This window comes from Zootoca vivipara, chromosome 15 (assembly GCF_965207765.1).
Source record: "Zootoca vivipara chromosome 15, rZooViv2.hap1.1, whole genome shotgun sequence".
NCBI classification, from domain to species: Eukaryota; Metazoa; Chordata; class Lepidosauria; order Squamata; family Lacertidae; genus Zootoca; species Zootoca vivipara.
Window position 1 is genome coordinate 3,349,822 of NC_142598.1, and position 14,790 is coordinate 3,364,611.

The 14,790-nt window shown below is 41.7% G+C and overlaps 1 protein-coding gene across 3 annotated transcripts in view; it reads left to right on the forward strand.

Moving 5' to 3' along the window:
- Nucleotides 1-14,790, forward strand: part of ARHGAP4 (Rho GTPase activating protein 4) — a 66,389-nt gene that overhangs the window by 45,802 nt on the left and 5,797 nt on the right. For all 3 annotated transcript variants that reach the window (XM_035140828.3, XM_088658626.1, XM_088658625.1), the window contains exons 15-19: nucleotides 1,523-1,657; nucleotides 2,919-3,024; nucleotides 3,137-3,367; nucleotides 3,556-3,632; nucleotides 4,203-4,356. In XM_035140828.3, the coding sequence (XP_034996719.2) occupies nucleotides 1,523-1,657; nucleotides 2,919-3,024; nucleotides 3,137-3,367; nucleotides 3,556-3,632; nucleotides 4,203-4,356 (703 nt within the window). The remainder of the gene's footprint in view (nucleotides 1-1,522; nucleotides 1,658-2,918; nucleotides 3,025-3,136; nucleotides 3,368-3,555; nucleotides 3,633-4,202; nucleotides 4,357-14,790) is intronic.

Consider the following 14,790-nt stretch of genomic DNA (forward strand, 5'->3'; position numbering starts at 1 on the left):
GCTCTGGAAGGAGCATATGAAGCATATGAAGGCTGATTGCTGAAGAATTGATGCTTTTGAATTGTGGTGCTAGAGGAGACTCTTGAGAGTCCCATGGACTGCAAGAAGATCAAACCTATCCATTCTTAAGGAAATCAGCCCCGAGTGCTCACTGGAAGGACAGATCCTGAAGCTGAGGCTCCAATACTTTGGCCACCTCATGAGAAGAGAAGAATCCTTGGAAAAGACCCTGATGTTGGGAAAGATTGAGGGCACTAGGAGAAGGGGACGATAGAGGATGAGATGGTTGGACAGTGTTCTCGAAGCCACCAAAATGAGTTTGACCAAACTGCGGGAGGCAGTGGAAGACAGGAGTGCCTGGCATGCTCTGGTCCATGGGGGTAATGAAGAGTCGGACACGACTAAACAACAACATGGAGCATGTGCAAGGAAGCCTTTCCTTCATTGCCTAGATATTGATTTATTTTGTTTACAGTATTTATATGCTGCCCAATTGCTAAGGTTCTCTGGGTGGCTAACAGTAAGTTTGCACCATAGCTTTCCTGCAGAGACATGGGATTATTAGTGGGAGGTGATTCTAGGCTAGAGGTAATGCAAGAAGTTACCTCATAGCAAGTCCGACTGTTGGTCCATCTAGCCCCCCATTGTCAACATTGACTGGCAGGGGCTCTCCAGGAATTCAAACAGCCTGGGATCTTTCCCAGCCCTGTTTGAAAATTCGAGCAGTTGAACTTGCATGTATGGGCCTCTGAAGCCTGGGTTCCACCCACTGATCTAGCGCCCTTCCTCTAGAATGATTTCCTCTGAAAGACACCCACCTTTCTCTCCAAATCTGTGACACAATTATGTATTTATTGCTTCTATAGCATTCTCTTTTTAAATATCATACCCAAAAGGAATCTCAATACAATTTCCATGCACAATTATTTCCTCCTTTATGCTCACAACAGCCCTTTGAGGTAGGTTAGTGGGAGAGGCTAATTCGTCCAAGTTTAATGGCTGAGGAGGAGGGATTGTAAATAATAACAATAACAATAATAATTTATTCATACCCCGCCCATCTGGCTGGGTTTCCCCAGCCACTCTGGGCGGCTTCCAACAGAAGTATTAAAATACAATAATTTATTAAACATTAAAAGCTTCCCTAAATAAAGACACTCTCCTGAGTCGAAATGCTTTTGCTCCTGCAACACAGCGGTTCAAAGGTGATCAGTGAACAGATTTATATCCCGCTCTTCAAGAGAAAAAAATTGTACTCACAAAATTACGCTACGACATAATAAAATATAAATTAGAGTCATTTAAAACTTCAAAATATTACTTTAAAAAGTGCAAACGTAATAATAATTCAGAACAGCCTAAACATATAAAACTAGACCATAGCAATGTTTCTGGAACTCACTGTATCATCGGCCACTGAAGGCCACAGTAAAAAGATGGGAGAAAGATCTTTGGGTTCATGAGAGACCATGTGATAAGGTTAAGAAAGGGATTGCTGTAATGACTGCTCCCTCTCCACCAGGTGAGGACCCACTGGCAGATGGCTACCTGCAGCATGACTTGGATTCAGTAGCTGGAGTGCTGAAACTGTATTTTCGGGGATTGGAGAAGCCACTCTTTCCTAGTGACATTGTCCCTGAGCTGCTGGCAACAGCCCGTAAGTTTGTGCGCAGATGTGCAGACCCGTTTTATGATTCTTGTTTGTTGATATATAGTGCCTATAGTAACTAGTGTACATGGGGTTGACATTATGGCACACACGTACTTGATCCTAGTACAGCTTATGGTTCCAAATGTTGACAGTGCTGTACAGAAATGACAAACGGAAGTGAGGGGAAAGAGGAGGGACTTTTGAGCTGCTGAGACTCTCAGTTGTAAGAAACAAACCAAACCCCTGTGTTGCAAACACTGAAGTGAAACCAAGAACAGAGCAATATGTGGCCAAATACGAACGGACAGAATGTATTTACAACATATGTAATGTCAAACAAGACTAGAATATATAATATAATTCACATGAAAACAATTCCAATAGGTTTCTGGAAGTCCCTGTTGATATGAATGGAACCAAATGGCAAAAAGTTATTCAAAAAGAAGCAAGCTGAAAAGCTTTGTATTGCAAAGTTCCAAAGTAGTTAAGTAGTCAGCGAACTTGTTGTATTTACCCATATGATGGATGTGGTATGTATTCAGCGATTGTACTTTATTGTATATTTTGTTTTCATATTGTTAAGTAGATATAGGACATTGTACCTCTAATTTTTTACAGTTTATGAAATACATCAATTTTCTGTTTCTGCACTGAATGTTCTCACGAAACAGTGCAACATTCCGGAAACACTGTCTGACTAGTTCACTGAATACTTCAGTTACTATGGAACTTTGGAATACGACAAGTTCGCTGACTACTTAACTACTTTGGAACTTTGCAATACAAAGCTTTTCAGCTTGTTTCTTATTGAATGACTTTTTGCCATTTGGTTCCATTCATATCAACAGGGACTTCCAGAGACCTATTGGAATTGTTTTCATGTGAATTATATTATATATTCTAGTCTTGTTTGACATTACATATGTTGTAAATACATTCTGTCCATTCGTATTAGGCCACTGTTGCTCTGTTCTTGGAGACTCTCTGTTGGGCAGAATGGAAAAGTCTCTAGGTCTCAGCTGCTGGAACAATGGCATGACTTAATCATGAGAACATTTCAGATACTTCTGAAGGTTAAAGCACAAATAATACACCAAGAAGCAAGAGGAGGCAGACCAAGACCTGGAGACTTCAGCTGTGTGTTTGTTTGCTCAGCAACTTACAAATCCAAACTCAAATGCGGGACCTCATGGCCTCTTTCTTTGTGCATGTGTTTATGTGAATCCAAGTCCGATAAATGCTGCCACCTCTGATGGTCTCTTCTCAGAACTCGAATCTTCAGCCGAGCGTATCTCCCACCTCCGGGCTCTCCTTTCCCAGCTCCCACCTGCTGTGTTGGTGGTCCTGCGGTACCTCTTTGCTTTCCTCAACCAGTGAGTATCTAGATGCTGGGTGGCCAGGTGGAGACAGCGAGAGAGAGAGAGTGCTTCCTGGGGCTAGGAGGGCCCCTCCCCTGTAACACACACCTTCTTCTTCCTCCCTCAGCTTGTCTCACTATAGCGATGAGAACATGATGGATCCCCACAACCTAGCTGTGTGCTTTGGCCCTACCTTGGTGACGGTCCCTGCAGGCCAGGATGCCGTGTCGGTGCAGCCCCACATCAACGAGGTGGTTAAGTGCCTGATCATGCATCACGAAGCCATCTTCCCTGGGACCAGCCAACTGCCCGGCCCCCAGTATGAGAAGGTCATGGCCCTGGCTGAGGAGGAGTACTGGTATGAAGGGGCGATGGGGAGAGGGTGGGTGCTATGAGCCAAAGGAGCAGTGAGGGGTTGTGTGTGTGTGAAATTTGCATGTGGTTCAGCACAGCTGGGAATGGCTCATTCCTCTGTCCCACTGGAAAGACCCCTGCAAGGAAATGGTAACTGTCTCACTCATTTATTTCCCTCCTTCTTGCTGACAGTGATGTGTTGCCACTGGAAGCCACAGCAGAGGAGCCTGAGACGGAGGGGACCCCTGAAACACCAGCTAGTGAAGATGGTGAGTGGTGGCAAAATATGTGCAGCTGGGGTTACCATATGCCCCAGATTGCAGCCCATGTGGTAGAACCAAAAATGCCCACCACCCCAGTTACTGAAGGCAGCACTACTGGAAGGACATGGCCTGGGTCACAAATACACCCACAGAGAGGAGCGATACATATAGTGACCAGCCCATCTCCAAGTTATAACAATAATATTAGGTGAGCACCCCTACAGTATACATTATTCCAATGGCCATTTCAGAAGCCACTTGAAATAATATTTGACCTCCTGTTTAATAATGTGTTATGGATGCCCCCTCGTTTTTTATGGACACGCAAATACTAGAACTGGCTAGATCTGCTTTGTCACCAAGAATTCTCTGGGGTCATAGTCTAGCTCAGGCTTTGCCTTGGCATCTGTCACAAGTAATTGACAACTACCCTGAGGTGGGAAAGATCCTTGGGAAGAGCCCTCAGTTCTACGTTTAAGCCACAATGTTTCCTTTTGGGATGTGCAGAAACCTCTTGCCCAGGCCCAAATTGAGAACATGTCCAACTTCTGGTCTTGTGCCTTCTTGCCCTCCCAGAGTGTGACTCCCAGTCCGAGACTGTGCCTCGCTCTGTTTCCGCGGTTCAACATGAGGAGCGCTTTATGCCACAGCGAGTGGGCCCAGTTGGCTGGCGGCGAGGTGAGCGTGGCAGCAACCGGGGACTAGTGCCTCCCATTGTCCTGCCTGACAGGTGAGTGGCACACCTTGAAGGGAAGACCTGGGGAAGAGAATGGCAATTGGCTCGTGTGAAGAGAGTTACTTACTCCTAAACTGTAAAGCTAGGTTGAATGAAATTAGCTATAGTAGTGGAAGTATCAAGGTCAATGGGGATGAAGTTTTCCCGAAGTCCTCTCTGCTAACCAACCAAAGCACATTCAAAGCACTGGATGAGGACACCCCCTGGGTTGAGTGCCAGTGGGTCCCTAACTCTTCGTTTCTTCATTCCCACTGTAGCCCCAGTTCATATCACCTGCAGAAAGAACATGGTTTGATCCCTGGTCTCTCCAGGTCCCAGCCAGAAGAGAACCCTGTCTGTAATCTAGACAGTGGTTGTCAGTCCATGTAGATAATACTGACTAAGGTGGACTATTAGTCTGATTCATTAAAAGGCAGCTCCCCTATGTTCCTTGACACTGGGAACGCAAGGGAGGAAGGAGCTCTTTCTCAAAAGCCAATAGCAGCCATGTGGGGCCTGGTCGAGGTTAGGGATGTGGTTGGGGACAAAGAGCTAAAGCTATATCCCTGCCCCCCACCGCCTAATATGCCACATTCTTGATCTGGGTTCCTCTCCCTTTTGACTGCAATTTACTTTATAAAAAGCCACTTGCTAATTGCATGAATGGCATCCTGTCTGAATGTCTGAGTGTCTCCACTCTTGGGCTGTTGTTGATGCCCTCCAGCAACTGCAATTCACTTGTCTTATTTGGAAGAAAGGGTTCATCTCCCCCCCCCCCGTGGGGGGCGGGTTTGCCAAAAGAAGTTTATGGAAACCTCTGACACCATCAACTGTCCTACAACCATGGCCTTCGTCTTTGTCGTTTCTTTGGGGCTATCCTACTATATACAGCACCTCATTGTTCCAGGCAACTACCGGTAGTTGTGACACCTTGTAAATGCTTTCCTCTTTTTGAAGGGAAACACTTTCATTTGCTGAGGTGGCTCTTTTTACTGCTTTTGACAAAGAACGGCTGAAGCCGACTACCAGTCTGCCGCCAGCACTGATTGGCGAGGAATCCTCAAGCTCCGAGGTTCCTGGCGCTGTGAGGGAGGGGAGGAACTGCGAGAGCAATGCGGCCCCCCAAAAGAATCCCAGATTGAGCTTTCTGGTGGCGTGAGAGCTCGGCTGCGCTTCAAAGTGACACCTCTGCTCCCCGGTAAGCTCTTTTTAAGAGCCCCGAGAGAGAGCGGAGTCAGAGTCGTGGGCGCCATTTTCAAGTATACCGCTACCCTCACAGATCGAAGCTCCGAGCCGGCAGCGGAGGAGTGGTGGATTTTTGTTTTTTAAAGGATTTGAAGACATTGGACACCGTGAGTAACAGAAAGAAATTTAAGGAAAAAAATTCAACTGAAAAGAATTGGCCATGGGAGGAGATTTAAACAGGAAGTCGATCTCCCCATTGAGAGAACGGTGATGCAGTTAACTTGCCTGCAGCCGGAGAGTTTGACAGGACAGGAATTTAATAACTTCCAAGGATTGGACTTAAAACCTTCCCCCTGAGGCAGGGTAAAGGCGAGAAGGATTGATTACATTAAAATCCCTGTAAATTTTTAAACTTGGACTGGGGAAAGCCCCCCAGGAACTGGAGTTGGGTCCCTGGAGGGATCAGCCAGCCGCCATTATGACATCACAATAGGAAGGAATTTGTTTACCTCTTTGAGGCTGAGAACTCTTAACTTTTTTTTTTTTTTTTTAAAAGATTTTTATTTGAAAAGTTGATAAAACAATACATTACATCTTCAAATCGGTCCAAAAGCATTCTTGTACATTTTTTGAGTATCGAAATTATGTAATATCAGGAGAGAAAAGAAAAGTAAAAGAGAGAGAGGAAGAGGTGAGGTGTGAGTAGAAAGAGTGATATAGAACCATAGGGAGGGATAAAGTAAGCAAATACCAAAAGAAGAAAAAATACAAGATAAAAATAAATGCACGAGAGAGAAAAAAAAAGGGGGGGGAAGGAGAGAACAAGAAATAAACGGAATAAGGGTAAGAGGGGAAGGGGGGAAGAAGAGGGGAGAAAAGAAGAAGAAAAAAAAATTATATAAAGGTCTACTTGAAAAAGATCATCTCGAGGGTATAGTGCTTCCACCGCTTTCAGCACAGTATTTCTTGTTACATTTTCATCCACCTGTTAAAGATATTTCAATAAACATTTTACCTTTAAATCTGTCTAACAATGTATACTGTATAAACACTACTCATCCTTACAAGGTTATTCCAAACATAACCATGTTTTTGTCCCCTTGTCTGTTTTCGTTAAATAGTCATTTAAACATTCCCATTGTTTTTTAATCCTATTTTTTGGTTTTTGTCGTATTGTATCTGTGAGTTTCGCCAACTCCAGATATTCACATAGTTTGTTTACCCATTCCCCTTTTGTTGGTATAAGGGTACCTTTCCAATATTTAGCAAGTAACATTCTGGCGGCTGTCGTCGCATATAGAAATATATTGGTTCTGTCATATGGTATTTCACTACTTATGATGCCCAGAAGATAAGATTCTGCTTTTTTAGAAAATGCTATTTTTATTAACTTTTGGATTTCGGTATGTATCATGTCCCAATATTTTTGCACGTCTGGGCATGTCCACCACATATGAAACAGGGAGCCGACCGCACTTTGGCACCTCCAACATTTGTTGCTCGTGTTCTTGTTCATTTTTGCAAGCCTGTCCGGTCCCAAGTACCATCTGTGGTGGAGTTTCATAAAGTTCTCTCTTAAGGAGTAACAAGATGTGAACTTTATACTGTTTTTCCAAAACTTCTTCCAATCGTCTATGCCTATTTCGTATCCAATATCTTGTTCCCATTTGCACATATTTTTGCTTTTCACTTCATAATTTGTTTCTGATTCTTCTAAGAGTCTATACATTTTGGAAAGTAATTTTTCCTTACTATTCAAAATTTCTTTTTCAAATCGTGTTGACTTATTTTCAAACCCCCTAGTGCTTTTGTCTTTTTCGAATGTTGCCTTAATTTGGAAATATTCCAACCATGATACACCTTTATCTTTCAATTCCTCATAACTTTTCAGAATAATATCCCCATTTACAATTTCAGTTATTTCCCTGTATGTCAGCCAGTTTTCTTTTTTGTAGCAATTTAGGGTTGCATTCGCTTCCAGCGGCGACAGCCACCATGGTGTTCTTCCTATTATTCTTTCTCTTGTTCTTTCCCACACTTCTGATAATGCTCTCCTAATCGTATGATTTTTAAATCCTTTGTGGTTTTTGCTCTTATCATACATCATATAGCCATGCCAGCCGTAAATTTTGTTATACCCTTCCAACTCCAGGGTGTCAGTTGTTTTTAAGACACACCACTCCCTCAGCCAAGTCCAACAGGCCGCTTCAAAGTACCTTTTCAGGTCCGGTAATGCAAAACCTCCAGCTTCTTTCGGGCTAGTTAGCGTCTCCATTTTCATCCTCGCCTTCTTGCCCTGCCATATAAAATCCGCCAAATCTTTCTGCCAGTCCTTCAAGTATTTAGTTCCAATTATTATCGGTATATTTTGAAACAAAAAAAGGATCTTGGGTAGGGCTATCATTTTTATCATGGAAACTTTCCCCCAGATGGAAAGATTCATATGTTTCCATTTCTCAAAACTATTTTTAATTTCTCGCCATTTCTTTACATAATTATCTTTAAAAAGGTTTGTGTTTTTATTTGTAATCCATATCCCTAAATAATTCACTTTATTTTCTATTTTTATCTCTGTGAGTTTTGCCAGTTCTTCTTTTTCTTTTTCGGTCATATTTTTAGTTATCATTTTTGATTTGTCTTTATTTAATTTAAATCCGGACACCTCCCCAAATTTTTTCATGTCTTCCAATGTTTTTAATATGCCTATTTCTGGTGTTTCTGTTAGTACGACTAAGTCGTCGGCGAAAGCTCTAACTTTATAACAATATTTACCCATTTTTATTCCCCCAATTTCCTTATCTTCTTTCAACATTTTTAGTAGAGTTTCCAGTGTCATAATGAACAGGAGGGGTGAGAGGGGACACCCCTGCCTGGTCCCTCTTTCTATACTAAATTCCTCCGTAACTTCGTTATTTATCAGTAGCTTTGCTTTTTGTTTTTTATATATTGCTTTAATTCCGTTCAAAAACTTTGGACCTAATTGTAAGCTTTCACAAGTTCCATGGAGGAAACTCCATGAAACGCTGTCGAACGCTTTTTCTGCGTCGACCAACAACATTGCAGTTCTTTTACTGGGATTCATTTCTAGATACTCCATTAAATCAATAATTATTCTAATGTTGTCCTTAATTTGTCTCCCTGGCAGGAAACCGGCCTGTTCTCTTCCTATTATCCTCTCCAATAATTTTTTCAGCCTACTTGCCAGAATCCCGGTAAAAATCTTATAATCTATATTTAGTAGGGATATCGGTCTATAGTTCTTTACTAGACTCATATCCGCACCTTTTTTCGGTATTAAAGTAATCAGTGCCTCCTGCCAAGAATCGGGTATTTCCCCTTTCTCTAGAGCCTCATTCATGATTATTTTTAGCTTTGGTACTATAACTTCCTCCAAATTTTTATAATAGTTGGCCGAAATCCCGTCTGGCCCTGGTGATCTCCCTTCCTTCAATTTCTTTATCGCAATCCTTATTTCTTCTTCCTGAATCTCTTCATTAAGGTGCTTATATTCTGATTCCCTAATTTCGGGTAGATTATTATTTGTTACAAATTTTTGTATTTCTTTCTCATCCATCTTTTCCTCTTTATATAACTTTTTATAATAATTTATAAAGCAATTTTTAATTTGACTTGGCTCCGTAATTTCTTTATTTCCATCTACAATTTTATTTATTATCCTACTGGCTTGTTGTTCTTTATTCAGCCAGGCTAGCATTCTGCCAGGTTTGTTTGCGTATTCGAAGTATCTTTGTTTTGTCCATAAAATTTTATTCTGTACCTCAATGTTCAGTAAATCTGATAGATGTGCTTGTAGTCTCTTTATCTGATGCAGCAGATCTTCATTTTGGGGGCTTTCTATCAACTCTTTCTCTTTCTCTCTTATCTGCTTATTTATTCCCATTATATCCTTCCCCTTTTCCTTTTTGATTCTCCCCATTTGTTGGATCCCATATCCCCTCATGAAGGCTTTACTTGTTTCCCAAACTAATTTCTGATCTTTCGTCTGTTTTTCATTTATTTCAAAAAACTCTTTCAGGGTCTCTTTTGCTCTTATTACTCTCTGTTCATCCCTCCATACCTCATCGTTAAATCTCCACCTTCCTTTTGTTTTATTTTGAAACTTCATTTTGATTATCACCGGATTATGATCTGATATTGACCTATTCAGTATTTCCGCCTTCTCTAAATGTAGCATTAATGCCTTAGTTGCCCATATGGAGTCTATTCTCCCTCCAGACTTTTTTGCTTCAGAGTAGTGGGTGATGTCCTTCACCGTAGGGTTTTTAGTTCTCCAAGTATCATAGAGGTCGAAGTTCTCGGTTAATTGAAAAAAGGACAAAGGAAGTTTACCTGAGTCTCCTTTTCTATCTCTTTGTGTTCTATCTTTCTCTGTTGATATTACTCCATTCATATCCCCCATTAGAATCAGATTTTCTCCTGTATATTCCCACATTCTTTCCTCTACTCTTCTAAAAAATTCATCTTTCCTGTTATTGGGGGCATAAATCCCAATTATAATTATTCTTCCCACTTTCGTCTGAATCTCAACACCTAGTATCCTTCCCTCCTCATCTTGAAAAAGCTCTTGGGGGTTCAGTATGGGATTAACATACAAAACTATTCCTCTTTTTTTTTCAGCCCCAGCCGCAACAAAATCTGTTCCTAATCTCCTATTCTTTAAGACTCTTACATGATTTTTAACTATATGGGTTTCCTGTAAGCATATTACATCCCATTTACTCTTCTTCAAAACCCCCTCTATCTTATTCCTTTTATACTTTCCATTCATTCCATTTACATTCCATGAGATACATTTAATCTCCATTACTTTATTCAATTAGGACGCTCCTTCTATCTAAAATTAGCTCTCACGCTATTCTCTACTATTTCTTTACTGTGAAGACCTGTAAAATTAAAGTATATACGCAAAACAAAAGAAATTTAAACAGGAATGTTAACACTCAAAAATCATACAACAGAGAGAAAAGAAAAAAAAAAAGTTCCTTTTCCTATGGTCTCTGGGGTGTTTCAGTCTGTTAGTTTGTCTCCGCCTAATTCCTCCCAATATTTCCTCCAGAAGCTCTTTGTATCCTCCACCGATCTAAAGGTGCGCCTTCTGTCTCTATAGGTAAATGTCAAACCTTCAGGGAACTCCCATTTAAACCTAATATTGCTTTTCTTCAACGCCGATGTCATGAACTTATAATTGTCTCTCTTTTTCAAGAAGCGGGTCGGAATTTCTTTCATTATCTCTACACAAGCTCCTTCTACTGTCAATGGATCAGTCCTGCCTTTTTGTAGTAATTTATCCCTTAGCAATCTCGAATTCAAAAAGATTAGGCAATCGCCCGGCCCTTTCTTGGTTTGCTGCTTATTAGGTCTTATTCTATGTACTTTTTCAATGTCCAGAGCCAGGTCTTCTTCCTCGACCCCAAGCCAAGCTGCAATGTCTTTCGTCAATTTAGTTGTTAACTCCTCATTTGGTGTCTCCTTCACCCCTTTTATACGGAGAGTCATCTCCTTTTGTTTCATTTCCAACATCGCCAGGGCATCATACGTCTCCTCTTGAGTCCTTCTTAATTTATCAATCTCCTCTTTGTTTTTCTCTTGAAATCTTTTCAGCTCTCTTTGGTCTTGTTGGGTTTTTTTAATTGCTTCCTCTTGCCTCTGGGCTTGAGTTTGAATTTCTTGCATTGTTGATTCTAGTTCTTTATATTTGGCCATTTGTTGGTTCATTTGACTGGCAAGCTCAACAATCAGATTAGAATTTTTTTCAATTTTTGCTCCCATGCTTTCCATCTTGCCATCAATTGTTTTAATATTTCCATCCAAGTTCATTATCTTGTCGCCTAGATTTTTTTCCATTCTTTCCATTATAGTTATTAAATCCTTCATATCTGTATTGTTTTCTCCTTCTATTATTGATGTTCTGCGAAGTTGGTTTTGAGTTGAATTTGAACCACTTGCAGTGTTGTTTTTCCTGGAGCCCATTTATCTGATCTTAGTATTCAGCTTTTTTCACTGTTTAATATGGCGCTGTTATTACTCGCGGGAGTTCCCTTAATTTAGTTGTCTAGACACCCATTCACTTGGATTGCAGTTACAATTTAGAGACCTTTTCAAAAAGAGAATGCGGGCTGTTTTGAAAAAAGAGCTGTTTTGTGGGCTTTTATGAGCTTTTTAAATTACCCCTGCAGTTATTTTTTATCCTGCAGGTGGCGGTGGGGGTCTCTATTTCTCTCTGTCCTCAGCTTCTTTCCCTTTAACAGGACTGTTGTTCCTCTCTTGACCACATGCGTCGCTGTTTAGGTTGCTGCACCTCTTTGTCTGAGCTCCTCTCTCACACGTTGTTTCTAGTTGCCTCTTCGCTGCCTCTTCCTGCCTTTGTCTTTTACAAGTTCCGGCAGGAATGGCGATATTGTAATCAGCTCTTAAAGGTATCTAGTCTCTTTTCTGCTTTAATTAGTTTAATTAGTTTATGCACGCTCTTTTTGAGACCTTTTGATGTTAAGAGTTAAAATTCCTTGTAAGTTTATAAACAGGCTGTAGCTGTGCCTTAGCGCGGTCCCCTTTTCCTTATCGCTTTTTTTTCCCGCTTAACACGCCGCGTTTGCTCCCGTCTTTCCCCTTATCCCCTTTGCGCTTCTTATCGGGGTTTTGTTTCAAATTAATCCGGTCTTTCGGGGGGAAGACGTCCTGTTTTTAGCGGTTATTCTCTGGAGAGCGCGACGCTCTCTCGTCGGGTTTCTGGGGCGTCGCTACTGGGGAGTGTTGTCTGCCCTTTAGCGCTGGAGTTCTCCGCTCCTCCTTTGCCTCCGCTGGGGGCTAAGGAATGCTCAGAAAAACCCCTTCTTTGCTCTGCCGTGGGCTTTTGCCCTCAGGATTCCCCCCTGAGGTCGGGGTGACTTACGCCAAGTCGCCCCGTTGATTTTCCCCAGTAGAAGGTCTGCCTCATGAAACGGGAGCGCAAACCTCCACCCGGTCTCCAGAGCGCCGTTCCGGAAGTGAGAGAACTCTTAACTTTGAAGAGAGCGCAAATATAAGGCTGTGTACAAGAAGTTTGATAATGCTCTTTTCAGAAATGGACATAAGATTTTTAAAATATGAACAAGAATTAAAAATGAGAGTTGATAACCAGATCGGAGGTAAACTTTGTTTCTGAGGTTTGGAAATATGAGCAGTGCCACTTCCTGCATTGTAAATCTGTGCAGTTCCCATGGAATTTGAGATGAGCAGGATGTCAGTAGACACAACATCATCTGGCTCTTTGGACTTTGTGGACTTTCAAAAACTTTTGGAATTGATTTTGGATGTGAGAGATGAATTGCGGCAGAATAATATACAGATTCGCAAAATAAGACAGATCTGTGTGGAAAGTGAAGGTGGATTGGTTTCACTAGAGAATGAAGAGAAGCAAGATGAACAAGCGGACAATGTAAATGACTTTACAGAAGAGGAAGAAGATCCATCAGTCCTGGACAATATAATTGAACTTAAAAAAGAGGAGGAAGATGTATGGAATATTGTTCCCCCAGTGGGAGAGGGGGAACAAGACTTATGTTTGATTCAAGGAGTCCTCAAAAAAGAACCAGCATGGAATAATGTCCTCCCAGTGAGAGAGGGAGGGCAGGATCCAAGCTGGGGCCTGAGCTCAAGTGGAATAAAAATTGAGATAGGGCTGAAAAGTGGAAACATAGCTGGATGGTATTGTGCTACAGTTAGAAAATTGGGGGGCAGCAGGGGACAAAGAAGGGAGAGTGGTGGATAGGTGGCAAAAGAGTGGAAATAGGGTGAGGAGTAGAGTGGAAATAGGGTGAAGAGTGGAAATAGGGTGAGGAGGAGGTTATTTTCTGATTGATTAAGATGGTCCAAAACTGGAACGTTTTATGGAGCTGGTTGATGCATCTGGGAGAACCGGAGTCCAGGGGAAGGGGGATAGAATTAGATAAATGTGGTTAAAGGTTATTATGATAGAAGAAATAGTATTTGAATGTATGGGGGGGAAATTGGGGTATAAATTGTGAGGCTAAAGGAAGAATTAGAGATGGATGGGAAAATAAATTTAGATTTGGATTAATTAATGAATTATAGGTTGAGGATAGTTGATGTTTTTTTTCTCTGTGTAGATTAGAATTGGTTGTGAGATAATGGAAAAATTACATTAGAATGATTTAAGATGATAAAGGAAAATTGCTTAATTTAGATTTTAAAATGGACCCAGTGTGGGGGGAATCAAGGAAGTCTACAATGTCAAGTTAATGTAAGAATTGATACGTTCCCCCCCCTTCTTTTTCTCTTTTGTTTATGTTATATTGCCATTTTTTTCTCTTTTTGCTCTTTGTTTCTATTTTTGTGAATTTTTGTATTTTGAAATGTTTGAAAATCAATAAATATTATTTGGAAAAGAAAAAAAGAATGGCTGAAGCCACAGAAGCAGGCTGCCAGTCACTAGCTAATATGCTGGACCACAGGTTCCTGTGGGTCACTTGTGGGATGAGAAGTGGCGCAAAGTGTATGAGTCATCTAAGCGGGACTCCGCAGGGCATCCCCTGCAGCAGTGAAGCCATGCCTGGGCTCAGCTGCAGAACAGAAAGGAGCTGTTTACAAGACACGCCACGTTTACCACTGACCGATATCCGCAGCCTCTGGGGGGTGGAAAAGGGTCTGTGGCTTCCCTCAGACTGATTAAGGCTGATATGGATTTCCTGAGCCAGATTACTTTGCGGGCGAGTGGGAGCCGGGTTGCATTCTCCTCTCTGTTTCATTGGAGTTCTGCATTTTGCCCAGAACCCACAAGTGCAGTTGTGAGTTAAAATATGCCTGTCTCTTTAAGGAAACTTTTGGCCTTGTTCCAAGAAGCAGCTTTTTACATTGCTGAAGAGCTGTGATGTTGTTTGATGGTGCTGTGCCAGGCCTGGTCTAGGCACGCAGTAGCATGAGGTCATAGAGTCCTTAGGTGGCAATTGGGCTGCATTGGTTCAGGCTGTGGGTGGGATGGGAAATGACATGAAGAAGAAGAAGCAGAAGAAGAAGAAGAAGAAGAAAGAAAGAAAACTAACACAGAAGGCTGAGCTAGAACTTTTCTCCCTGCTTTCCTGATATTTTACCATGCATGGAGTTCTTTTATGTGAGAGAATGTTTTTTAAAAAGCAAGTTCCTCCATTTGCAGCCTGAAGTAACACAATCAAGTCTACCACCTTGGGACTCTAGGGCCCTTATTCTGCTGCCTCAGGGCCGTCTTAAGCGCCCCTGGCGCCGTGGTGC